Raw genomic sequence first — 27,297 nt, forward strand, 5'->3', positions numbered from 1 at the left:
TCACATAACAAGTACGTTTATTAACTGAAATGACGCAATACAAATCGGAATGGGGGGAGAAAATTAAAATTGTTGCAGATCTTCATTTCTTTTTCCCCGGCGGAGCTTCGGCTGCAGCCGCTTCAGCGTCTGCTTCAGCCTTCAACTTCTCCTCTCTCTGCTCCATGAAGAGTTTGTACTCAGCGGCTGAGAGACTGAAGGAGGAGGAGGGAGGAGGAGAGACAGATGGGGAGATAAATGGAGGGAGAAATCATATTCAGCTACCCCAAACTCAAAAAGCTAACTCACTGTCATTTTGATAGAAATGGATAAATGTGGATGGAAAACACCAAATCAATATATTTCAAATATATACAGTTACTCAACAGTGTACATTTCAACTTGTTTTATCTTTAAACGCTTTAGATATCTGTAATATCTTTTTTTGGATGCATTCCACACACGACAGTACTTTCAACAAAGCACAAGGCACTGCAGCCTCGAGAGATGTTGCGTTTAAAGTAAGAGGGAGAGAAGGATTCTGGGAAATGGACGAGTGAACTAAAACAGCTCATGCTGTGCACGTAATACATAAGTAAAACATATTCTGATACAAAAGCAAGATGTGCAATCTTTGTGAAGTTCATAGCATCAGTAGGCTACTGTAATCAGTAATGATTCTACACAGAATATCCTCGACAAGGCAACACAGCTAAACTGTGACGAATTAACACAAATAGACACCATTCTTAATGGGTTTATTGATTAAATTCTAAGTTTCTTTTTTACATGAAAGGGACAAATAACACGAGTACAAACACACTGTATAATGGGAACTGTGGAATGTAATTCTACTGTAGGGCTTTTTGAAATACATTTAATGAGGTTATTGTGGCCACTGAGGACTGCTCTGGATTTCTTGGCTGACCTCTGGTGGTCGTCAGGAGGCATTACATCTACAGCTGTGTGGCTTAACGCCTCTTTGTGCGTCCTTGTTCATCAAAAGGAGCTAAACACAGACATCTACCAACTAGTGCAGTACCGGACTGGCCTCTGACCGCATGGGTTGAATGCAGACCGGTTGGTGGTAGTTGAGGCCAATGCTGTTAAAATGTCTTTGCAGAACCGAGACTTACTCGTTGACGATCTGGATGCCCAGCGAACGCGCCGAGCCGACGATGCTTTTGACGACGGTTTCGAGGGAGGCGTTCCTCATTTTGAAGCACTCGTCCAAGGCCTTCACCTGAGCGATCTCATACACCGCCCGCACGGACACCATCCCTGCCGTCTCGTGGCCTACAAAACGCACACAATATTTCAGACAAGTGAATTAAAAAAATAATTTAATAAACGTACCCCAAAAGGTTTGGCGCAAAATAGGTATGTGTGTGTGTGTGTGAGGGTGCAGCAGCACATCTCACCGGTCTTGGTGGCCCCTTTGGCGAGGCCCGCCGCCTGCTTGAGGAAGTAGGACACGGTGGGTTGGCCGATCTTCAGGTCGTACGTCCGGTCGGGCTGAGGAGGCAGAAGGACCAGAATGTTTGAAGCTGATTACTGGTTCCGCGGCCGGGAGTAAAAATACTAGATTCCTCCATTGGGTTCAAGTCTGAGGCCAAAGTTGAATTTAAAAAGCCTTTGAAGGCCACAATGTGTTATAAATACATAATGTATTTATAACACATTGTGGCCTTCAAAGGCTTTTTAATATATATATAAAATCGGCCGTTCCCTGGGGGAAACACTGTATATCAATCATTGGTATTCACAGGTGAAACTTTAGAAATAGTAGAGTTTGGAGCCACTGTTCATGAGACGAGATTAAAAAAAAATCAAAGCACGTTGCTTTATTAAACTGCAGACAGTTAAGGAGCCTTTGATAATTTAGGCTGTATGATTGAAGCTGGGGGAGCACGCATCGACAGCTCGCTGGTCTTCATTAGAGGTTTCAGCCTCCACTAGTTGAGCTCCCTGTGAATTAGCAGTTACTGCTTTTTCTTTCATCCTGTCGGATTAATTAGTGCTTCTGAATTTTCCTTTAGAGACCTTGAGCAGCTCCTTAATTACTGATCATTTCAAATAATGCTGGGGAAAAAACCCCAACAACAAATAACTTAATCACACCACAATAACGCATATTTATTAAAAAAGATTATTGCATATGTTGGTTCCCACTTCTAAACAAAAAGGTAATCCATCATTTCGTCGTTGATGACCACGATGTGGGCCGTCTATAGGCCTACGTTGGGAGTTATTATAAGTGTGCATATATTGTAGAATATATTGTTGAACAAATCTTCTTATGTTTTCTTTCTGCAGCAACATCAACGAGAAACAACCAGTGGCGGCTGGTCGATAGAGGGCAATGGGGCGTGGCCCCACATTTAAAAAAATATATATATATATATATTAAAAACACATTTTACAAATAGTCTATTTTTAAATTAAGACATCCGCGTAAACATTTTTTTCCTGCACGTCCTCTATTCATGTCTCAGCTGGACTGGGTCTAAGAAGCAGCCAATGACTGATTAAAGCTAAAATACATATGCAGATTTGGGCTTGCCCTTCGCTGTGCTCTCCTCAGGGAGAGTCTCGCGGCGCTGAGTTCAACTTTGACCTTTGCGGAGCTGGACCCAGATGAGCCTGACCTCACAATCAGAAAGGCAAAGGGGAGAAGCACATACGACGCTTCTGTAGAGATGCTACATCTCCAGGTTGAGCTAGCTAGTTAGCTACGTGCTAACGCCGTATATGGGCAAGACTGTGTTTGGAAGTGGAGGCTGGTTGACCCCAGCGATAAACGCCGCCAGGTCGCCTTGTTAAAGTTAACTTTGCTACCCAGCTGCCACGCACATGGACTGCGGTGAGGACACACAACCAGGACGTGGATGAAAACACGCACATTTTATCCTAAATAATTCATTGCGTGAAGTTTGGTGGGGCTTGATTTGGTCTTTCCTAAAACACACTGATTGGGTGTTTCCCCAACAAGTTATATACATATTTGTTAATATACTGAATTGTTTGAATAAGATGTCATCATTATGTTAAACTGTTAATAAATATTTAACTATATATATGAACTATATGTAAAACTACTATATTTAAGTAATAATGCGTGTTTGATACCTTTTTTTAAATATTGGGATTTTTACTGAAACTGATGGCTGACCCGACCAAAAAAAAAAGCTATTTGTTTAGACAAGTCAAACGCCAAAACCTTCATTGAGTCACATGCTTCGTGGTCAGATTTGTTTGTCGAAACTGTCGAAACGGCACTTTTAATGACACAACTTTTCCACCTCAGCCAATCGCTGAATTTTATTTTTGCGATATTTCAAGGTTATGTTGGATTTGTGGCGCTTCCGCTTAAGGTATTTTTGCTCAAATTGGAAATGTTCATTAAAGAGGTAAATGGAAACACATCTAATGAGCTGAAGGAGGCCATCTGCGCACTCGCCCTTCCACCCTCCCCTCGAGGCCAAAACAAAAATAATCTCTCCGGTTCCTTCATCTACTCTGACCCTTTTTCCTTTGCTTACGATTCCTTCTCTCGTGGAAGACCTTTAAGCGCTTAAATCTGTCAAACTGAAAGTTTACTCTGGATCACCCGCTGTGAAAAAAAATAACAAAACAATCGTAAGGAAATAAACTGCTGGCTGAGCTGAGGAGACAGCGCAGTCAGGTGATTTGTCACAAGCCGTATGTTATATAACAGTAGTGACCTTTCCACAGGAAGCAGGGAAGCTTTTGTTTGCAAAGGTCCGATGAGTCGCTGTTGTTTTCTCCGCGATGAAACAAACATTTACCCAGCGACGGGCCGAATGGAGATGAAGAAAAATAAAGGAAAACAAAGACGGAGAGATGCAAGAGAAGAAGAGTTAGAGTAGGAACGATATATACGTTTTTTTTTTACGTGTAATTAAAAGCCCCCCCCTGTGTAAAGTCTTTATGAAAAGCTAATTGCCTCCCGACTCCAGCTGCTCGACACCCACAAAGCCGCATCAATCTTCATCATCTCACTCTCAGCAAGGAAGTGACTTTCCCAAAAAGTCAAATCGTTCCTTTAAAGTAAGATTAAAAGCAGCAAAGGATCTGCTTCCGACAAGCCCTGAGGGGTGGGAGGAGGGGGGGGGGGGGGTGGGGGTGTTAAACATTTTGCATGAGCACATTAAAGACTACCCATTCTTTTCATTGTGAACAGAACAAACAAACCTAACCAGCAGGTGGCGACGAGGAGCGGCTTGTGATGGCGGAGCTGTTGCTGCATATTGCACATCACAGTACATTCACGCCTTGAAAGGGATTACGCTTCCCCTCCTTCCATCACAAGCCTCATTACAACACACGATTATTCAGCCCAAAGGACGCTAGCTCCCGATTTGAAACAACACACAAAGAGGTGGGAGGAGGAGGAGGAGGAGGAGGAGGGATCGACAAGTCAAACAACACGAGGCTGGCTCATAACTATCTTCTTCCGAGTAACTCACATCCCTTGCATGCACTTAATACTTCTTGACTCCAAGTTCCTTCGGGCATTAATGAATGCAAATGGCAAGGATTACTTCAGTGGTGGAGTATGAATAATGGAAGAAATCCAGCCATGTTTACAGCAGCTGGCGGAAGAGACCACAGCGGCGAGTGTGAAGGGTCAGGGAGGGGGGGGCAGTGAGAGGGGGACTCAAAGGCGCACCTTCACGTGGATCTTGATGGGGATGGGGATGCCCTCCTTCAGCTCCTTGGTTTTCTCATTGAAGTCCTTGCAGAACTGTCCGATGGGGATTCCTCTCTGTGGATGGGGGTAAACAAGAGAAATGAGAATCAGAAAACGACGAGGAGCGTCACTTTAAAATTCATGAGAAAAATCGTAGCCTGCAGACATCCGGCGCAACGCCACCTGTCAATCAATCACAGAGCGACGATTATATTTACCCACGCGAGTGGTTCAGGGTTCGTAGAATCTGTATCTGACGAGGAAGGGTGTGTGTGTGTGTGTGTGTGTGTGTGTGTGGTAACATTTAGGTGGAGAACTCTTCACACTATACATTCTAGTTATTCCTGTCATATTCCCACTGAGACGCATCCGTTTGTGTGTGTGTGTCTGTGTGCGCGTGTCTGCAGCCTCTCCGCTGTTCCACTCAAGTGTCCGTGAGTCAGTGGGGCTTGTCACTCCGGCTATGACTGAATGCATGTTGGTGCCCAGAGCCGGAGACACCCGGTGATGGATGAGCCTCCCATTTTCCAGCCCCTGCAAGGCCAACCGGAGCGAAAAGCGAAATGGATGGATGACATTAAGTCAACACTCGGCCAACGCGGCTCCTTTGCACCATTCTTCTTTGCGGCTGAATTCAGAGGCAAAGTCTCGCGAGGAATCTAATTATTAGGGCTGGAAAATATACTGACCTGCGAACACGCCATCCTTCCCACGGGCAGCACACACTGATTGAAACGTTCATTTAAAAAAAATGATTGGAAGAGAAAAGGCTTAATGGAGTCACAAGCTTTGCTTCGTGACAGCGGAGCACAGCCCTCAGATTCAAATGAAGCTTCTTGATGAGAAGTCAGGCATCCTGAGACATTTTCCAATGACGGGGGGGGGAAGACATTTATTTGAACTTAACGGAGCAGAAACTTCTCTGAACATCACTTCCACTAAAAGGCTTCAAAAGCACCTGATGAATGTTAATCAGCTGCTCGATCTACGTGAACCCCCCCCCCCCCGTCACTCCCGTCGTTACCCACCGCCGCTTCTGTGCATCCGCTAACACAATGAAAACAACGATGATTGAAATTTCAACGCTTCACTCGTGCCGAGGCGGGCGATTGTTTCAGGGCTGATGGCCGCTGTTTGAATTACAATATCCTACTAATGAAATGAAACGCAGTGACGTCCCCCCCCCCCCCCCCCCACTGTGCTTATTAATAGTAATCCCAATGTCAACCTCACTGCCTCCTACCCTGTGCCCTTCCCTCCCTCATCCATGAAAAAAACAACATGGCAAAGGTACACAAATGGAAGGGAGGGGGGGGGGGCTCCCACCGAAGGAGTCTGATTAAATATGGATTGGTATGGTGGCTGCGACGTTGCGTATTGGCCAAAGCAAACCCCCCCATCCCAGGCTCCCGTTCAGCTCCCCTTCGTTCCCTTTTTGTTTAGCCCCCCTTTTTGGATAATGATCTCTTCCCACCGACTTGGACAATTATTATTATTTATTTTTTTAAAGGTGGCAAATAGGAGGACGGGGCACGACCGGCCCTCAGCTCTGCGCACAATGAAGCTCTGCGCCGGAGACAAGTAATCATATTTTAATTAAGTCGAGGCGTCTCATCCTCTGAAGGCAGCAGGCGTGAGGACGTTTTATTTTGGCCGTCGGTGGATATTTAATAGTTTAGCTGCAGTAATTATTGTGATTGAATCATGTCGGTAATCAGTCTTTAACTGTGTCGGAGGGGCTGGTGCGCCAAGAGAGGGAGGTTCAAGGTCGGCCCCTTCGACATTTAAGAGAAAGAAAGAGAGCGAGAGAGAGAGAGCTGGAACAGCAACATCCGAGCCCCGGCCAAAATGGGTAACCCCGCCACTGCATCCGAGCATCTAATCATCCTCGAGTCCGAGCTGCCGGATAAAACCCTCCCTCCTCCACCGTGACTGATTAGAGCCGGGCGCTTTCCAGTATAAAATGGCTGCGGCCCGTCACCCGAGGCGCGGCCTTCCGCGGTGGCCCGGGGGCGAGCACATTCGGCCCCGAGCGTCCTCAAAGGCTTCTGAGATTAAGCACTAATCTACGAATCCATTTCTCTCGAACCATCAAACGGCAGCAGCGACAGCGGTGAGTAATTGCTCCGTGATCCATTCCAGATCAGCGCGGCGCAGCCTTATTACTTATAATTATGAGCAATTAGACATTTGCAATTAAAATCTGGGAAGTGTCCGTTTGAGTCGACCCTTCCACCATAGTCTTTTCTGACACTCCTTCCGTGTTAATGTGATTGGCCTTTCAGCTTCACTAACTCTTTTTAACAAGATGTGGCCCTGCATGGCGTGGCAGGGTGGGGGGTGGGGGGGGGGGGAGACAGGAACGAGAAAGAGGGAGGTGCATTAAAGTCGCCAGAATGTCGATTGTTCAATATTTGAACAACGAGAAGGGATCTGTGCAAGCGAAGTGAACGACGGGGGAGGATCCGAGCAAAGCGGAAGGCCACGGGAGGTCCTCATGAATATGGGCGAGGGAATGTTTATGTATGGATACTTTGGCCTAATTTCAATCTGACAGTGTATCTGTGTGCATGTTAAGCTGCCAGGAGAGTGCTCCTGGTGTGCGGTCGCAGGAAGGGAGGGAGATACAGAGAGAGAGAGAGAGAGAGAGAGGGCGATAGAGAGAGAGAGGGCGAGAGAGAGAGAGAGAGAGAGAGGGCGATAGAGAGAGAGAGGGCGAGAGAGAGAGAGAGAGAGAGAGGGCGAGAGGGTCAAGGGAAGTATTGTGCTTGTGGAAGCGTGGCAAACAAGGAGATAATGGACAAAGAGGTGGGACGAGGCCTTGGGGGGGGTGGGGGGGGGGCACCTGATGAATTGTTCACAGCGGAGGTGGCGAAGGTGTTGCAGTGGTGAGCCGGGTTAATTAAAGTCTTCAGTGTGAAACACTCCCATCCATTACCTTCATTACCGCGTCCCGTTAATCTGCCCCACTGTTGGCGGTTTATCACATTCGGCCCCGTACAGCGGATTGGGTTTCATGTTGGGCCCTTCGGCTGCAGGGGGGGGGAGGTGGGGGGTCCAACACACGGCGATGTAAACAGCACAAAATAAATGGGAGTTCACACTGGACATGCATTTTACTCCTTTTTTCACTGTGCAATCGCTGGATTAGTCTTAAAAGTGGGAAGCGCAAAAAATGATTTTCTCCCCCGAGGCTCCAGTGAACTGTGCTCAGTCCCCCCCCCCCCCCCCCCCCACCAAAGAGGAGCACTGCTCAAACGAGCATGAGGGCCGATCCCACGGAGCGCACCGAATTCTGGGTCTCATCATCACAGCAAAACTAAACTCATCACAAGTGTTGTCGGATCTCTAATAGAAGAGGCAGCCTGGACTTTCTCATCCCTGGCACAAGAAGAAGAAAATTGTGGGTATTTTTTGTTGAGGCCCCGGTGAAAAGTGAAAAGAAGCAAGCGACGGGTGAAAACAAAATGGATTGCATCACGACAAAACATCCCATTTTCAACTCCATTAGGTCCCCCTCCCACCCCGGCCCCCCCAGTCTTGACAGTGTTGTGCTTTTTTGCCACTTCGGATGATTAACCACGTGTGGAGGCTGCAGGAGAAACACAGGAGCTGCGACTGCAGGCAGCCGAGGCTCCGCACTGGAGGTGTCCGGAAATACGCGAGACTCTCTGACGAGTGGCGGGGAGACGAGCCTGGGGGGTGGGGTGGGTAGGGAGTGGGGGGGGTGGCAATGAAGTGAGGCAGCGCCAACAACCGATAGCACCGGGTTGACGAAGCGCGAGCTGCGTTTGTGTTCGGGGAGAATAGTGAATTTTGCACGGTGAAAATGTGTTATTCAAAAAGGGGAACTCAGATTTCAACACATCAAAGTGTGTTTACAGGTCTCTACGGCGTGCGTGAATGAAGCCCTTTTGTTGCTCGGATGGGGAGGCGCACAGCCCCCCGAAAATCGGGTTTTGACAAGGATGAAGAATGCGTGGAATTAAGAGGACAACAACTCCATTTCTGCTGCATCACGCTTGTTTTGTTTTTGCTGCCCGTGAGTTTAGAAACGGAGTAACGGAGAAAATCGGTGCTCCGTTAACGAAGGCAACACACTCCGCCAAGGGGAGGGAGGTCAAGGTGACTCCAGCACTCCGTATTTGTGGAGCTTAGACAGTCGGTGACCTTCGCCCCCCCCCCCCCAGCCGATCACCTCCGGGTTAAAAGCGATGACTACACAGAATACTGTGGAATACCATTTCTCTGCTTTCTCTTCTTCCTGCTTTGCTCGCCTTCCTTCTCCGAAAGTAAGCCAGTGTGCAGGGTGACCTTCAACCACACCCACGGAGGAACAAAAGAGAAAAAAAAAGAGGAGGGATGGCAGGAGGACGGGGTTGAGAGGGTGGGATGAACACGAGGAGAGGGGTGAAAGAACAGGAGGAGCAAAAAGAATGGGAGGAAAAAATAAAAAAGGAGAAAACACAGTGAAGTGAGAGAAAAATGGAAAAAATCTCTCCTCTCTTTGGAAGCCAGCGGAGCGCGGCGCTGAATCTGACAAGAAAGATGACTCTCCATCCCCATTGCAGGCAGTCTGATTAAACCTCTCACTCCGAGATGAACCCCGCACACAAAGAGCCTCAGAAAACGTTGAGGGCTGGAGCTAAAAAGGTGCAGGCGGGAATCCTTACACTTGAAAGCAGCCGGACCGTAGCGGGGGGAGAGGTGACGCCACAGAAATTCTTTCAAATCAAATCTGAAAAAAAGGAAGCAAAATTAAATTCCTTCAAAGCCTAATTTTTTTCCAACCAGATCTGTCTCAGAAATTCCCAATCCCTGCATCTAAGCCGGCGGTAAGCTGGCCGTAATGAGTTAATCTACAACAGAGGGGGCCGTTTCCTTGTGTGGCGACGACAGTAAGTGGAGAGGACTAATTAAAGTTGTAACATCTGCCTCCTGGGCTCCGTCTACAGGCTGCGAGCATCTCCCGCTCCACTTCCTCCTCCACTCACGCTGCCGGCCCGGAGGAGTAAATAAGGTCTTCTGCTCCCCTGCCTCTCAAGAAGCAGAAGACCTCTCAAACAATGCAAACTGTCCCCCTGCAAGTGGCATCAAGGCGAATACCAGGAGCAATGAGTGTGTGTGTGTGGGGGGGGGGGGGGGGGGGGGGGGCGCTCAAATATTCATAGCATCTTCCAGCTCCATTTCCACAGCTGCTGTTGGAGAGGAGGAGGAGGAGAAGGTGGGAGGTCTGGAGGGGGGGGGAGCACGTAACCTGCTTACAAATTAACACCACAACTCGGACTCCCTCTCTCCCCCTCTCTCTCCCCCCTCCTCTCTCTCCCTGTCTCTCTCTCTCCCCCTCTTCCTCTCAAGCCGGAGTCAGACCGGAGAGCGGCGGCAGCACGGATCTCTCTGCTCCCGCTGCTGTATCAAAAGATAAAGCCTTCCCTATCTCTCTCTCTCTTAAACCCCCCCCCTTCTCCTTTCTGCAGGAGGTGACAGATTGACATCGAGCCCCTGCCATAACCTCGGAGACGTCGGCATATCTGCACGGAGGGAGAAATCTAAAGTAGTATTTTTTTCGGGAGAGGGTGGGGGGTGTTCGGGGCTTCCTTACAAACTCATCTGCTCCGTGTGGCACGAGGCAATGACTTTCAACTCTTGACGGGCGCGAGGAGAGGAGGAGAGAGGAGAGAGGAGAGAGGAGAGGAGAAGAGAGGAGAGGAGAGGAGAGCCTTTTCGGCACGCGGACACGGACCCGGAAAGAGAGACTTTTATCAGCGCGCGCGCGCGGCTCGTCGGTGACCGTAAGAGAGACTTTCATTTGGTCCCCCCGGCTGCGGCTCCACTCGGAGGAACAAGCTCGTCGCGGCGGGAGGATCGAGCCCGGACGCCAGACGAATGGTTCGGGTAACTACGGCGTCACTTTACGGGCAGCGATGCACGGACGAACCCGCCGGCGCTACACCTGCTGTTTCATGGGGCAGTTATGAAACAGGTGTTGCACAGAAGAAACCTGCCGGGGGGAGGGGGTGGGGGGGGGCGTCGATGGTGGGAGGGGGGCAGGTCATTTTTTTTTCTTTCTTTTTTCTCCGAGAAATAACCAACGATAGGAACGATAAAGCCCCCCAGGCGGCCACCTCGCGAATCAACAGATGTGTTTCCGGTCGCGAGGTCTGGAGGGATTTACTCATCACACGGCCTCACACGGCTCTCTGTTAATTAATTACTTCGCACACAATGGCACGCATGCTGTCCTGATGCCCTTGGGGCCCCGGAGGCACCTGTGATAACTTGGGGATTTGAGTTTTTTATGAGGGCTGTTTATTGAGATAAAATGTGTGGGTAAAGGCAAATTAATCTTTGCTCTACATGGATTTCTGGCCACTTGGAAATCACCCAATATTGATTTTTTTTTATTTTAAATGATGTGTCAAATCCACTCTGGTTTATCTCGGTCAGTGTGTGCTGCAAAGATGGGAGAGCTTTTTCTGTTTTGGACGACTACAGCGGTGCAGATGGAGGGAGAGCCATGTGCACCGGTGCTATACAAGCCTACACAACAAGTGTGTGTGTATGTGGGGGGGGGGGGGGGGGGGGGTGGATCTTACATACAAAACTGAGCGCATCTAAAAATGGACAAGTCTTTGACCTGCTCACTGTTACGTGCCGTTAACCGTACGCACGGCGAGACATGTCGGCTCACCTCGTCATCGGCGGTGTCGTTTCCCCTGACAGGCAGGAATGATGGATTGGGTCATTATTGTTGAGCGTAGTGGACACGCGGGCTGTCATCCCGGTCCACTCGTAGCGGAATAAATTACAGGGAGTTGACGGATAGTTGATACTTGAGGCTCAGGAATATAATAAACAAGAACCACAAAAAAGGTGGAGGATAAGGCCGGCGCAACAGTAGCTGTAAACTTCTACGCCCCCCCCACCTCCACCCCGCGCTGCCCAATCACTGCAGATTAGCTTTGTTCCTCGAGAACTAAAAGAGAAAAAACAAATTTGAATTTGAATTCCAATATCCTCTCAATCTGTGGCTTGGTGAAATGCATTCAGTGCTGGGGGATTGGTAATCAGGTTGCAGTAAGCGGTGAGACAAAAGGCTCCACAGACAATCAGGCATCAGGAGCGCTGGAGTGATCCACCGCTGTCCTCCCACCAGGCCTCGGGGCGCCGTAATCAGTCGAGGTTGTTTCTCTCCTCATCTCTTTAGAGTCATCGGTTTTCAGAGCAAACTCCAGTGTCTGTGACATTTCAATAGCCCCCGTGATGAATATATTTCGATTAATTTAGGCCGGGCTGGCGCAGGAACGGCTCGTCTTCATGTACGTGGGGGAGGAAGTAATTTTTCCCTCTGCATTTTGAATCTTCCACTTCATCCTTTTCACCTCTCTCTCACCCAGGGCTTATTTATGAACTATAATGATCACACAGTTACACTTTATTAGGCACGTAGACAGCCAAGAGGCCTATTAATCTTTCACATGTGGTCATATGCGGCCCCTTCTCCTTCGCCAGACACACCAAATCTCTAACCGCATTTTATTTTTTCTTTGGTTAACCCGATGGAGTTCCTCAGCCACTCCTCAATGATTCAAACAGCCGAGGAGACGGCAGCGCTCTCACAGCCGGGGAAGCGATGCGTCCATCCATCGGCCAGCTATCAATGCTCACGTTTCACTGGCGGACAATCTCCAGCTCGATCACGCTGAACTGTTGCTATTACCAACACATCTGAGCTGGTAATGATTTTGTATTATAATGGCATCGATCCGTTTGAAGGGTTGACACCCCTGAGTGGCGCTGAGCAGATAAAGACAGTCTGTGCTTTGCTTTTCAGCCAAATGCGATAAAAGAGACGTTGGGTCGATTACGCTGTAAAGTAAATGATCATTTCTCACGTTATATCAATAATGAGGCTTATGTGGTCCGGGGCTGAGATATGAGCTGCAACAGAAAGAAATGGACCCTCGCGTTCTGCCGAATTTGCATCGCCTGTGTGCACTCGCTCAGATGTACACAAACACAACATATCCCCAAACAAATAGCAAGTTATCAATATTCATCTGAAATGAGAGGAGGGGGGGGGGGGGGGTCCAGGGATTAAAGATTGCTGCACAGTAGGAGAATAATCACGGCAGACTACAGTAGAGGGAAGGGAAACGCTTTAACGGCGCACCTAGCAGCGCCCTTGAACACAATTAATTAATAATGTATAAGACGAATACAAAAAAGGGGGCAGAAGCAACAATAATTCAGCAGAGAACTCGGGGGGGGAGTCTGAGTATCAGAAAGAAGCACAGCTACGAATGAACACTGTTTGATTCAGAAAGCCGCAGAAACGCGCCTGGCCCCGGCTCCTCGGCCCGAGCAGCCAGGCCAAAGATGAAGGCGCTCGCCAGGCAGCCGGCGTCTTTAACCGCGCCGACAAACTATTTTACATTTGGGTTTGAATTAGCGAGGGAAAAAGGAGCATGTTCTGAGTGTCTGAGTTCCCCCCCCCCCCCCTGTGCTTCTCTGTGTCTCTTTTCCAGGCATGGTGCCCACGCCCCAGGTGTGCGTATCAACCCTGGTCACGGTGAGCACGATGGCGGTGGTGGACCTCTACCTGCTGGAGCAGAGCATGCTGGGTGCTCGCGGCCCCGCGGGGCCCAGCGCGTGGCAGTGCGCGACCGTGTTGCTAGGCGACGCGGGCTTCCTGCTCGCACTGCGCTTCGTGTCGGCCGGCGTGGTGTCGGAGGCCCGCTCGCCCCGCCGGGGTTTCGCCAACGCCCTGTGGTTCCTGTTCCTGTCCCTGCTCCAGCTCAAGCTCTTCTTCGTCTGCCACAACTACCGGCAGGAGCGCCGGCCGCCCGACCCGCTGGCCAGGAAGACCCTGACGCTGCTGCTGTCCATCTGCCTGCCCTCCCTGTTCCTTATCCTGACCGGGGCGGACCACATGACGCCGCAGCGCAGGAAGCAGGAGGTGCGGGGCCGGCTCCTGTGGGTGGTGGTGGACCTGCTGGATGTGCTGGACCTGCAGGCGGGGCTGTGGGAAGCCCAAGGTGGGGGTACGACGGGGGGGAGCGGAGGGGTCGCGGAGCAGAAGCTGCCCATCTGGGCTGAGGGCCTGGTCTTCTTTTACTGCTACGCCCTCCTGCTGCTGCTGCCCTGCGTGGCTCTCACCGAGCTGGGGGCCACCGGCCTGCCGGGGCAACGCGGGCCCCGGAAGGAGGCTCTGTACCCCTGGCTCAGCTTGGTCGCCATCAACATCCTGACCCTGGTCTTGAGGGGCACGGGCATGCTGTGGTACAGGGACCCCCGTGTGTCCACCGTGTTCCTGGGGAAGAACCTGCTGGCTCTGGCGGTGAAGCTGAGCGCAGCCTGGGAGAAACACGGGCAGAGCGGGCGCAGCGGCGCGGGGGCCGAGGCCCTGGCTGCGGCGGAACCGCCGGACTCGACCCCGGCGAGCCAGGGGGAGGAGCAGGGGGAGGCGGCCCGGGGGAAAGCTCCGCCCCCCTCGCACTATCACACGCTGTCTCGCTCCCAGAGCCACACGCTGTCTCACGTCAGCCTGGAGCCCGCGGAGACGCCCTTGGGACCCCCCTTCATCTCCCACGAGCTCTAGGGAGTCGCCGGAGAAGACAGACGCGAGACGGCGGCCGCAAGCGCCGTCTCCTCCCAACAGATAACAGTGACGGGTGTCGCGGCCTGAATCGCATTCGGCGAGCACGGCTTTCTGCACATTTTGTTGTGCCCGAGAAAAAATTTCAAATGCGTCGCTGGGTTTCTGGGAGGTGCATTTTCTTTCTTTCTTTTTTTTTTTAAAACACTGAAAACATCTGTAAAGAATATTCCAGAAATGTACATTGAGGTCCAGCAGTTTCTCGTTCCCTTCTTTCATCTCGGCATAGCCGCCCAAGCTGCCAGATGCTACTTAATATACATCTGATCAATGAGAGACCAATGCTCTTCTGCCATTAGATGACAAATACAGACTGTGACCTTTAACGTAGGTTTTTCACTTTACAGAGACAAGTTTAATACAAAGGAGTGATGATTTATTTTGCCCCTACAGGCCCGGGATTCAAAAGCTGTCTCACACTCTGCTCACGGTGCTCCAGAATTTCAATTTAGAGTCGAACCAATTGGATCCAAACCTTTTAGGTCTGCAGCGCTTTAAATCAAAGTCCACTCACGATCTAAAGTGATGTTCCCTTCTTTGATGTTCCTTATTTAAATATATTATACAGCTCTGAGGACATGTCCAGTTTTTCCACAATAAAAAGGCCAATATAAGAGAACAAAATAAAAACATGTGTGGCAGATGTTTCCTCCCCCCCCACATTCTCTATATTGCTCTTGTGAACTTGCAGGTTCGTCTTGCGACGCTTTGGAGGCTCCCGACGACGACACCGGGCGGCACAATTCAAACCAAGAAGCCAAACCGGCTGATTCCACTCAGCTGCCTGGAGGGAAAAGTGAATCTTTGAAATCGAATCTCGGAATTATGTCACATCTTATTGGATTTGGATGCAGAATGTGAACAGAAGCTTTTCAGCGACGCATACCTTACAGTCACTCTTATATTTGGGACCACTTACGCTTGTAAAACCCTCCTACAGCGATTTCTAACACAACTGCTCAACTCAAGATGCCAACTACTCATGAAAGACAGTTTCCATAAATAAAATACTTCAATGGTAGAGCTTAAAGATGAGCATTTTGAATCATCTTAATCCTGTTGCAAGACAGTACAGCTCTGTTTCTATTTGAAAGATAGAACACCGCTTTAGGTAATCCTGTCACTTTTTCAGAGCACATTTAAAATTCATGTTTTGATATCTGTACTCATCGCAAAGAAAAAACTGTTGAGCTGCCTCTCCAACCCTAAATCCCCCTTTTCACTGTAGATAAAAATTCCCTTTTTGATCCCGTTGAAGGACGGAGGGAACCGTTAATGAATTACTTTAGGTAATTCATTTTTAGGTAACTAAGTAAAGTTGTTACCGTGTGGTGGTGGTTGTTGTTGTTGTTGTTGTTGGGATCACGGATCAGAGCAGCAGGAAGTAGAGTGCAGTCAAGTGCCTCGTTTCCCCACGGAGCCACGAGGCGCGTACACGCATCACGCGTCCCGCGTGGAACATGGACATGTTACATGTGTGTAGTTTTCTCACAGCTGTGTCTGCTACACCTCCAGGACGGAGTACTTAATAAAAGTGTCTTTAATACTCGCCCGCTGTTGACACTCTTCATCCAACCACAAGGTCAAATAACTGCCTCGGGTTTGTAAACGACATCAAAGTCAACCAGTTTGCGTTCCGCTGTCTTGAGAAAATTGCACGTTTTTAGATTTTCTCCCCCCATGTATTCCAAAAGCGTGCCCTTTGCTTCACGGCGCAACAAAAGGCCGTCGTTTATCACAATTACGCCGGCGGCTCGGATCCTCTCGCAGTAATCCTCGAGTGTGCTGTTGTGTTGTGCGTGTGATGTTGAAAGAGAGATGAGGTGTGTCCAGAGTTCCAGGGAGGGGGTGGTGGGGGTGGGGGGGGGGGGGGGAGGTTGCTCTTTGCCGCTGTGAATGCGCCCGATGGCCTGCCCCTCTTTGCCTAAATGGTCCTATTAATTGAAATTGAGGCCATCCGTCAAAGAGCGAGCGCTTATTCTCAGTGCATTATGCTTGATTTAGAGGCTCTATTAACAGGATGGATTAAGACTCACCATCCAGGGTTTTCAATGGGAACATTTCTTGCTGCTTCAGACTAAAACTCTTAAAGGGAAAACCACAAAGGGATAACCAGAGAAGTAGACAGCATCCAGCCCCTCCTCTCTTTCTTTCTTTCATTCCTGCTCCTCGGTTCACTTTACATTTCAAACATAGGCATCCTGGATGCACTCCCCGTCGGGCCTCTTACATACTTCTGTTGCACTGGAAGCATTACATTACATGTCAGGGAGGTTTACGCTGCTGCATTGGCGTAAACCTCCCTGGGATGTGTTACACGTGTAGAGCTGCGGATGCGATGCTCAGCTTCTCCCCATCGCCTCTCGATAACATCCTCCTGAGGAAAGAATGATTCCTCTCTTTTGTTTCCCCCCGCATGTTTGAATCTGCCCCGCGGCCCGACAGGCGGTCCACCTCCCCGCGGCCCACCTCCCCGCGTCTCCCCCTCACCCCCCATCGAGGGTGGTTAGCAAGAGGCCGGGAAAGAGAAACCGGTCGGCTAAGATTAAAGTGACGCGGCACGCCGCCTGGAGCGGCGCGGGCCGACGACTGCCATTTGTTTACCGCGCGGTGTCGGCTCGACGGAGCTCAGGAAAAAACGGGGGAGGCGAACGCAAAGCGACACGCCGCCCCGACAAATCCCCCCCCAGCCCCCCCGGAGGGCCCGGGAGTAGGCACCTTTAGACAGAAAACATATGGCTTTGTTTTGCTCCGTCGAGCAATTGGTAACAACCCATCTCAACTCATTACCCCCCTGACACGGCAACTGGATGCCTCCAAGGTGCCGCTCCGCCCCCCCCCCCGTGGTCTGACAGATGTCTAAATCATTCATCAGAGCACACACACACACCCCCCGCTGGCTTTAGGGCAACACTTTAAAGTTTATTCTAGGAGAAAGAAATGAGGCAAAAAGTAGTCGTAGAGTAAAGCAGGTGAGGAGTGAGTGAAGCAATCTCTCAGTCGGGTCATTTCATTATTTAGCTGGTTGAAAGAAAACGAATCGGCAACAATTTGAATATTGCTCCTCAGATTTGCTGCTTTTCTCAATATTATTTCCTTTTAAATTCCCGGTGTTCAGTAATCTACGAGAACGCCTTTAAACCAAAGTGAATGTTGCTGTCAAAATGACCCGGAAGCACACAAACACACATGAAACAAAAAGCACACAAACACACATGAAACAAAAAGCACACAAACACCAAACTAAAGCAAATATGTTGAAATGGCAAAATAAAGAGAACGTGAATAGCATCTCCAGCCTGAAAGAATTTTCCCACAAAGTTGTGCGATGTATACAATTTTAAAGCATAAATCTCAAGTGTTGCTCTTAAGTTTATAGCTGGTGATAAATTAAACACAGCGCTCATCTTTGTCTAAATTATGGATGGATGGTAGCGTCCCTACGACGCTGCCTCTGCGTCACGCCACAAACACACAGCAACAACGCCGATGAACACGAATGAGCTTAAACATCTTTCGCTATAGCAACGGAAGGAGAAACAGAACACATTTACTTTCTTGCCAGTTGCAGAATCCGTGGCTTTTTTTTTTTTAGCTTTGATGCTCCATTTAGCGGTTGCGTTAGTTCGCCTCTGGAAGTCCAACAAAATCTCATCTTTTACTTACTGCATCAAAATTACCATATAGTATTAACATACACTAGATATAACAAAATGTAGAATGGGTCCTTTTCAGATTTGTGTTATATTATTGGATTATTCAAGCATTGAACTAAACTTAACGATAAAGTATTTTATCCCTATGTGAACTAACTCATGAAGTCAAATTAATGTATAAAGAAAATCTGTCACAGGGGTAAAAAGAATCTGTCGCAGTTAAATTCTAACCAGAGAACATTTTGGGAAAGAAAAAACAACATGTTTTGGGGGGGAAAACACCCCAAAATACCACAAACGCCCACTGATGCTGCCATATAAGCAGCCATGTCACTGTGACGGGTTTTATAGGATGTGAGAGACACCGTGGAGTTAAAAAATGTATGAGTGCTTCTGTTTGAACTTCTGTGTGTGCCTGCGGGAGCTGCCATTAAAAATAATCCCTCTGTCAAGTAATGCAATTCTGCAAAAAATAACAAACATGTTTTTGCTCCTAGTGTGCACAGTATTTCTGTTATGCAAAACGACTCAATAGAGTGAACACAAAGAGCCGCATTTGAAGTGATTTTTGGAGGCGGGACTTAATAACCTTTAGGGTTGAGAGTTGAGTGACAGCCAGAGTCCTTAATGCTCATCTGAAGAACTTGGTCTCCAGTTTCAGCGGACACTTACATGTGATCAGTGGAAGTCCTTAAATCAATTATACATCTAACTGGTACACAGCGCAGAGACGGTTAAATCGGGTTATTACCATTCCTTCACAGATAAAACCCGGGTTGCTGTATGTTTTGTGTGAAATAAAATATGTTGAAATCGGATGATTAAAGAAGGGATCCGCCTCACTGGATAGAAATGTTTTATTAGTGTAACTTGTCATTGTTTTATGACTTCAAAGGGAGTGTTCTTGTTGTTCTTTTTATTCCTATGTTATATATATATATATATATATAACCTTTTCTTCATTTCGTTTGTGTAGCCCTGGTTATTGTATCAGTGCAGTGTTTTTGTAATTGCACATGTAACCAGAGTCTAATTCCATGTACGCGTAAGGGTGGCAGATTAATCGGATTCTGATACGTGGTTAATTGAAAACGTTAGTATTTGTGAGCACTAAATCGTAGCCCCAGTCCAGATTTCCATTAATTAAGTGAATCTAAGTTACAGCGGATGACCGCAGAGTAAATCATTAAAAACAAGACAACGTTACAGTCAACGACATCAGAGAAACAATGTTTTCACATCACTTAACTCCTCTGTGACATCTCCACAGCCGCTTTGTTCCTGACATTAATAATCCCGTGTATCTCTGGTGTCCACTTTCCCATTCTCCTCTTTGAGTGTCAACAAGTCACAGAGACGGATTAACGGAGGATTGATCTGGTGTCCAGGCGTGCAGACGCACTCGGGCTCCATCAAAGAGGGATCGTTTGTATCTACACAACCCGCCGCAGGGTTTCTTTATTCCCACCTCGCTAAGGACAATCAAAGTTAAATGGCTGAGTGGCCAGTAAAGCAGGAGCAGATTGTGAGTTCATAGAGTAAGATTAAAAAGATTTAAACAATGGAGTTGTGCGCACAGAAACGCAGACAATGTCAGAACCGGACAGTTTACCGAAAGAGTATAAGAAAATAAGGACTCTCACGCGATGATTAAAGACTATAAACATGCCAGTGTGTCTCTCTCACACGCGTCCATAAATCAGATTTCAACGCATCAAAGACACGTACCTCTCAACATCACTGGAAGGACACATTTATTTACAGCGAATAATCCGGCCGTAGTGCTTTCTCTCCGCTCGCCACAATCCATCTTTGCTCCTTGCTCAACGCTTGAGGACCGCTGAGTTATTTTATTACTCTACCAGCAGATTCATTCATTTTTCTAGTAGCGGCCGGGGTCGCCGGTGAAGAAGCGGTAGCGGTGCATCCCCGAGCAATAAAACAAACACACCTCACAGCTGTCTCTCTGGAGTAATTGAAGCGGGGCGGGAAGTATACAAGGATTGAAGACAAAGCCTTCACAGGTTCGTCCCCGTCTCATCTAAGCGGTGACGCTAATGTATGAGGACAGCTGCTGTGGACGGAGGCGCCTTGTGTCTTTGGCCTGAAAAATTTGGAGAGAAAACAGTTGCAGACCGAAGCAGAGTGCAGCACCCACCTGCACAATGGAGCGCTGCGACTAGAATAAGAATGGGAATATGAATAGGGCGATGAGAGGAAGTGGAGGTGTGGGGGAGGGAGAGGGGGAGAGAGAGAGAGAAAGAGAGAGAGACGCAGCTCTGTGACCGTCAAAGTGAAAACAGGGAAGGCTCAGGTTGTGTTGCAGTGGATGAGGGCGGTGTGCAGAGGGTCAGCTGAACACTTGACACAGGAGTCATTTTACCTGTCCCAGGATGGGGCCCAGCGGGGGTCCGGGGGTCGCTTGTCCCGACCTCACGATAGCGCGGATTACATTGCCGGCGTCCACCTTCTTCACGGCCTTGGCGGCCTTGGAGATCTTTGACATCCTGGTCTCGAAAGCCGTAAAATCTGCCTCCGCGTCAACTGCGAATCCATCCACTGAGAAGAGAGAAAAACAAACAAACGAGCCTTTCATGAATACACAGCTGCAACAAATCATTTACACGGCGGGCTCATTAAAACGTCATACACTCAAATCGATGCCGAGCACCCACGGGTGCGAAAACCTGCGCCTTTTTCCGTTCTGCAGCAGTCGAGTAATTAAGAAAATCTTTGCCTTCGATCGGCTCAGCGAGAGCCACTTTCCTGGAGGTGTTTTTTCGCAGTGTGGATCAGTGCTTGTCGCCAACTTGTAGCTCCTGGCAGGATTCAATCACGGGGTGCTTGCCCAAACCTTGCCCCCCCCCCCCGTGCTGCAGTGGAGCTTCCTCTCCATCGGTAGAGGTCGAGAGTGGAAGTCACAGCGTGGAGAGGTAACAATACGAACGCACGTGGGAGGGCCGGGAAGTGGGGTCGGCTTTCTCATTCCACCCTAAAATCCATTTGCCAAATTAGGAGTCAATTAGTGGAGTGGGGGAGCGTTTCTCCGGGGAGGCAGAAACGCATTAAAAAAAAAGCAAGCCTATAATCCTCGGCTGGAATAAAAGTGATACTGACGCGGCTGTAAAAAGAAAAAGAAAAAAAAAGAAAAGGAAAAGATCAATGACTACGGCCGAGGGACAAATTCAAGTTTTAAGGTTGAGGCTTGCTATTCAGGGGAACCATGCATTCAATAAAAATAAGTACTTGAGGGGCGGCGGGAGGCCCGGCGATGATTCATCGTGGGCAACAGAGGGGATCCAATTAGATCAACAGAAGAGACCCGAAAAGACATAAAGAAGAGCAGCGCGCCGCTTTAGAGTAACGCGCAGGAGGAACTGCTCCCGAGGAGAAGCTGTGCCGAATGTCCAGAGAAAACACCACCTGCAACATTTAGGGAACCAACGTGATGCTCGAGCTGCAGACCCAAATATGACCCATTTAGTAAATACGTTGTCGTGGTGAAATCCTGATGCAGTTCAGATCGACTTTGGAGCCAGTTAGAAAACGCAGATCAGAACACAAGAAATCTTTAAAAAAAATAAAAAAAACAGCGGTGACAGACAGGGTTTATAAATGTACATAAATTAGATGACATAGTGTAGATTCAGAGAGACTTAACTGGAGAAAGGGCCAACATCAAATGTTCCAATTTGTGGGGGAAAAAAGGAATAACAGTTGATAAGGTCATGCTTTAACGCACCGCATCTCCATGCCAATGGAATATGAATAATGAAACCGCAGGTTTCTTCACAAAAATGAAAAATCCCTCCTCACAAGGCCGAATGCTGAGGAAGAACTGACCGAACGCAGCTGCTTTTCGATTGGATTGCTGGAATAAAAAGGAGCATTTGTGTATGAATACAATAAGCCTAAATCAGAGCCGGGTTTAATGCGCTGCTGTGGCACAATCAAATCAAGAGGCGCAGTAATTTGAAAGGAACAGGCACAATTTTGAGCTGCTCTTCAGGCTGAATATTATATTCCTACAGCAATTACTGGCAACAGCGTCTCCGATAACACGCAGCGCACAGAGAAAGGAAATGTGTTCTGGCGGCGTGGATTTGCATCGTAAATCCACTTTGTTCAAACATCCTTGATGGATGACGTGCAGCAGAGCCGGTGTTCGAATTACCAGCTAAAGAAAGGTGCGAGGCGAGCGACAACAGAGCAAATAACCCCTAAAGACTACAAATTCAACAAACTGTTGTCCTTCCGACTCATTTTTAGGTGCCATGTGTTTATTTTTATTGAGATTTTTCCGCCAGGTTGCATCAAGAGGAAGAAAGTAATCAATTTCATCAAACATTTGTTCACACAGACCGAAGTAAATAAATACGAGACGTATTTTTATTACCACGGTGCACAAATTCACGCTGCCAGCTATACGGATCACCGGCAAAATGGCAAACTCTTTCTGGGTTGGTGTGTGAGATGCATCCTGCTGCCTGTCAGACAACCCACATGGGACGCAAACACAACGCCTTCCACACAGGTAAACATGTCAATAACAAGCCATGTGCACCTGGTGTAAAAGACGACCTGCAATTGCAATAACCTCAAACTCCTCTTGTGCAAAAACTCATTTCGTCTTTCGTCCGCTCTTCGTTATAATGACTCTGAAAGTTCTTTGATTTTAAAACGCGACAGCAGCTCCTGCGGTTTTGTTTCAGCATATTTAACACTGGCTGCACTTCAGAGATAACGACCACTTTGATTAAAGCAGTTGATCATTCTGCTTTTAAGAAACGAGCGTTCGGTTGGACCAGTGAAGCTCACCGCGGTTTGTTTCTTAGGATATTAAGCCTCTCTTTAGTCTTCATTAAGGAGACACAAATGCACCGTGAATGTGTTTTTTTTATTTACAGTTCAGGGTTACAGACAGTGATCTTCTAAATAGAACACTGGAGGTAATTATCTGGAGATCACACGCTCCTCTTCTCTCTCTCCTGCAGTCTGATGAAATGAAGGAAATGTATTTCTCATGTTTAAGTCTGATTCAATAATCTTTGTTCCACTTTGTTGGTTTTCTCATCTTCACATCTCAGCTAATTCAAAAAAAGACAAACAGCGAAGAAAACAAAGTCAAATACTTTCTAATGAAACCGATTGGTTCTGCCACATGAAATAAAGATTATAATAATGAAGATGATCAAAGATGATCATCTCATTCAGCCCTCTGACAAAGATGCATTTGAGCATGAATTCATGCATTAACCTCAAACGATGCGTCAGTGGATCCTTTCCCCCACATTTTATTTCCATCAGAGCAGCTTTATGTGCTTGGTTTATGTTTCCCTGCAGCTTTCCCCAAAGACCGTCCTAAAATATCTCACCGCTACGGATAGTATTGAAGACTTGTGCTTGCAAAGCTTATGGAACCTGTTGCTTATGGAAAACAAAGTCATAAAAACGGAATTATGGGGAACTTGGATGTGAGCTTATCGCCAATGTCAAGGGTCTCCTCCTCTTCTTCCTCCTCCACCTCATCATCCTCCTCCTCCTCTCAAGAAGAAAAGAAGATTTTGTCATAGCGGGCCCATCCTTTTATTTCTGTGTTTTAGGCTGTTGAAGATATTTAAAATCACATCAGATACCCAGATAGAGGCTTTTAATTGAAAACATATTGCAGATATTTTCGGTTTTATTCAAATGTGGACGGTTAAGATGTGAATATAAAGGTGTTCCCTATTTTTTCCATTCACTTCCATTCCTTCTCCCCACATGGTATTTATAGCATAACCAATAGATCACAACCCTAATTAGGATGGTTTTAGTTGATATAATAAATTCACACAAGCTTCTCTCTTGGGTTTGGTTTAAAATGTGTGATCCTTTACTCGATACATATTTTATGTCCCAGGGGTCTAGGCTTGTTTTATTCTAACAAGAACTGAAATATTCTGCCAGAGACCAGAACAAAAACCAGGATCAGATTTCTTTGAAATTAAAGGAGGGGGACAGAATTCATTCCTATCTGCAAAACGCCATTCAGATTCTGACTACTTGTTGCATTAAGCCTTTAAAAGGTCCATCCAGAGGCTGCATTCGCCTCTACATTAGATGTAGGACGACAGACGAGACTTAGAGAAGCTGACACCAAACTAATTGAAGATCGACTAGAAGAAAACCCCGGAGAAAAAAACTGAAGCCCCGAGATACTAATAGAAAAAGAGCACGCGCTTATTAAAAATTATAAAAGCAATTTCGTGTTTCTGCCCATCATCGCAGAAAAGTTTGGAATACCATTAGAGCCACAATAAATGAGCGGCGTCCTTGAACACAAGAGACGCTAAATCTGTTGACAGCACAATAAACAGCAGCCGAAGGACCTTCACCGGCAGCTGGGACTCTGGGATGTCGTATTTGTTTGGATGATTCTACTGCAGCGACCAAACACAACAACAACACACACAAAATGTCCCTGAGCCACGTGGGACGAGATTAAGAGATTAAAGCTGCATTCACCCCGTCAGACTCCCCTCATGCCGCTATCGATGGCTGAATGCCAAGTGCCGACGGCCAGTCAAACAGGCGAAAGGACTCCAGGAGAGTCCGAATGATCCCACGCCACTCCAAAGGGGGACGTCGCGTGACCCGGTTTACCAGAGACCCGCCGGCTCACAGGTCTCGTCTCTTTGCTGAGACCTCACGGCTAAGCAGTGGCTTTCCACACGGTCAGGAATAAACTAAATGCTCATCAAATAGCCAGATGTTACACCAGAGCTAATTAGTTTTAAACTACAAAGTAAGCAGCAAGTCACGAGAAGTGCTTCACATCACAGTTTCTGGGTGCAATTATCTTGGGAAAATATCATATAATCTGTTAAATTAAAATTCATGTTTTGCATTAAGCTGGTGATACAACTGTGCAAACAGACGTTTATTTTTGTGCCAAATTGTTAATCAAAACTGGGGTGACGGACCATTTTGGTGTAAAACTTGAATATAAAATCTGCAACCGAAAAATATAATACCGCTAATAACAAATATATAAGTGAAGAGTGAAAAACAAATATTCTATTTATTTTTTTTATCAAGAACTGAGCCAAGACTATATTCAACCCAAAATTACTTTTCATCCAGTCATTTATATTTTGAATGCATTGTTGTTGCCGAAAACCACAACGACCAGTTCCTTGAGCCACAGTGAAGCAGTGCTCACAAATCCCCCCCCCCCCCCCATCCAAACACCCCCGGTGTGAACTGTGTGTTGGTGCAGAGTACTAAGGCAGCGGATGCATTCCATCACTGACGCACGGCCTCAAACCAGGACCTTGTACTTGAATAGTGATGACTCGCGGTCTAAACTCCATGCATGTATTATCACAGCCTGCCTGTGATCAAATCCCAGGGAGGATGTGTGTCCCCCCCCCCCCCAGCTCCCCTGAATACATTACCCTCTCCCTGTCATGTTTGAATGGTGAGACACAAAATGCGTTATAGACGCGGCGGAATCATGAATAAATCTAGAAAAGCAACAAGCCGCGACGCAGCAGATACCCGGCCCTGTGAAGTACAAAGAAGGGGAAATAACCCCCGGATCGGATCATCTCCGGATACATTTTGCAGACGTGCAGCACGTTTGTCTCCACTGTCTGAGCGTGACTCACATTAAAAAACACACACTGGCGCAACGGTTACGTCAGCAGTTCCACCTCAACTAAAATGTGAAGTCTGGATAAAATATTTACAAAGCGCGGACGCAGCACACGGGGTCATTCATAGCTCACAGCGTCACAGGACTCCTTCGTGGTCGTCTGGTCTTCAGCAACAACAAACAACGAGCGATGCCATAGAGGGACGAGGAGGAGGAGGAGTACTGCCGCGGCCTTTAGGGGATTACACTCATACACGCCCTCGCTCCGACATTTTAGTGCCCGGCCTTCAGAACCGCAGACACGTTATTCACAGTCCACGGGGCAAGATCAGCAAAAGGGAAAAGGAAGGTGAGGGAGCGAAGGCCAAACCTGAATCCTGAATTATCCCTCTTCCTCCTAGAGTTGAATTGTCAATTATATTTATCAAATTTACTGTGGGATGGGGTTTAACAACAGTATATAATTACATTAGGGAATGAAACAAAGCGAGCCAAAGCTTAGTTGAATGCAGCATGTTTTGATCAAAGTAAGCTCCCCTGTGAATAGGAGCCACGTGACCAACATAAATTCGGGAATCAATATTAATTTGTGTCACTATCCATCATTCAAACAGCTGTGTTTAAAAACAACTTTTTTTCAATCGCTTCCAAAAACAAATGCACAGGTAAATCGAGATGTTCTTCACACGAGGCAGTTGACCGTTGCTTTTGTCTCAAATATGAGCGCATTGACTTTACCTTCAAATAAATATACTTCATGGATGTCCAGTTATACTTAGTTATAACAAGATGTCAAATGTGCTGTGAAAAATGTCTGTGAACATTGATTAATCGGGGAATAATTAGGAAACAGCAGGTCTTTACGGATGTATGGTTGTGATTAGCAAAATAAAAGTCACGTTTAAAAGTATTTCGACCGGGAAAAAAAATACATAAATCAAATCCAATACGTTATGTTAATGTTTATCTCCAGCTCACTGTCGACATAAAAGAATATCATAAATACTTATTGACAGTAGATAATTATGATAAATTAGCAACGGTGATAGTAAAGGTTTCTTAGGGAATGTTTCATGATCTTGTAACTCGTATCATAACTATATCTTAAAGACTCGATATTGTCATAAGATTTAGATTTAAACACGAAATGCTCCAAAAATCCTCCATGCATGTTAACAAAATGTTTTACATCGGTCTTATTCAGAAAACCATTTTCCTCTTTGATAACCCCAGCAGGTCACAGCAGAAACACTTGACGTCCACAGTCACATTGAACCGTGGAGGCTGCGGCCGTTAAACACCGGCACCGCGCAGCTTCACAGCCTTTACGAACTTTAGGAACCGTGTACAACGCTGTTGAGAAATAGAAAACCCGCACGTAACCCTCCTCGGTGTCTTACCTGACACTCGTCCCGTAGCTTTCACGCCGCTACCAGCATCCCACAGGGCGCAGACATCTTGGATTCCTGAGCGCGCGGTGGATCAACGGGTCGCCCCCTGCCGGTGCGGAGGAGCAGCTGCAGGAGGCGACTGAGGAGGGCGCGGTGCTGCTCGAGGACATTTTTTTCTGTTTTAAATTTCCACTGTGGGAGTATTTTTATCGAGTAGTTGAGAATATATCCACAGCGTTCGGTACATAAGTAGCCCAGTT

The 27,297-nt window shown here is 47.4% G+C and overlaps 2 protein-coding genes across 2 annotated transcripts; one reads left to right on the top strand and one right to left on the bottom strand.

The window, feature by feature from the left end:
* On the bottom strand, window positions 1-27,168 carry mrpl11 (mitochondrial ribosomal protein L11). The gene is made up of 6 exons (XM_037461888.2): window positions 27,047-27,168; window positions 20,391-20,566; window positions 4,673-4,768; window positions 1,401-1,494; window positions 1,116-1,275; window positions 1-194 (listed from the first exon to the last, which is right to left on the bottom strand). Exons 2-6 carry the CDS (start codon window positions 20,511-20,513, stop codon window positions 83-85), a joined length of 585 nt encoding a protein of 194 aa, XP_037317785.2. The 5' UTR covers window positions 20,514-20,566; window positions 27,047-27,168; the 3' UTR covers window positions 1-82.
* On the top strand, window positions 10,050-15,900 carry tmem265 (transmembrane protein 265). The gene is made up of 2 exons (XM_037461886.2): window positions 10,050-10,588; window positions 13,222-15,900. Exon 2 carries the CDS (start codon window positions 13,224-13,226, stop codon window positions 14,292-14,294), a length of 1,071 nt encoding a protein of 356 aa, XP_037317783.2. The 5' UTR covers window positions 10,050-10,588; window positions 13,222-13,223; the 3' UTR covers window positions 14,295-15,900.
* Window positions 27,169-27,297: the final 129 nt, after the last annotated feature.

This window comes from Pungitius pungitius, chromosome 2 (genome assembly GCF_949316345.1).
Source record: "Pungitius pungitius chromosome 2, fPunPun2.1, whole genome shotgun sequence".
In the NCBI taxonomy this organism is placed as follows: domain Eukaryota; kingdom Metazoa; phylum Chordata; class Actinopteri; order Perciformes; family Gasterosteidae; genus Pungitius; species Pungitius pungitius.

Excerpts from the sequence above, each read along its gene's own strand:
- tmem265 (XM_037461886.2), top strand. The coding sequence starts at position 13,224 with ATGGTGCCCACGCCCCAGGTGTGCGTATCAACCCTGGTCACGGTGAGC.
- mrpl11 (XM_037461888.2), bottom strand. The coding sequence starts at position 20,513 with ATGTCAAAGATCTCCAAGGCCGCCAAGGCCGTGAAGAAGGTGGACGCC. Across the intron at positions 1,495-4,672 it reads CCATCAAGATCCACGTGAAG|CCCGACCGGACGTACGACCT; the intron begins GTGCGCCTTTGA and ends CTGCCTCCTCAG. Across the intron at positions 195-1,115 it reads GGCATCCAGATCGTCAACGA|TCTCTCAGCCGCTGAGTACA; the intron begins GTAAGTCTCGGT and ends CTCCTCCTTCAG.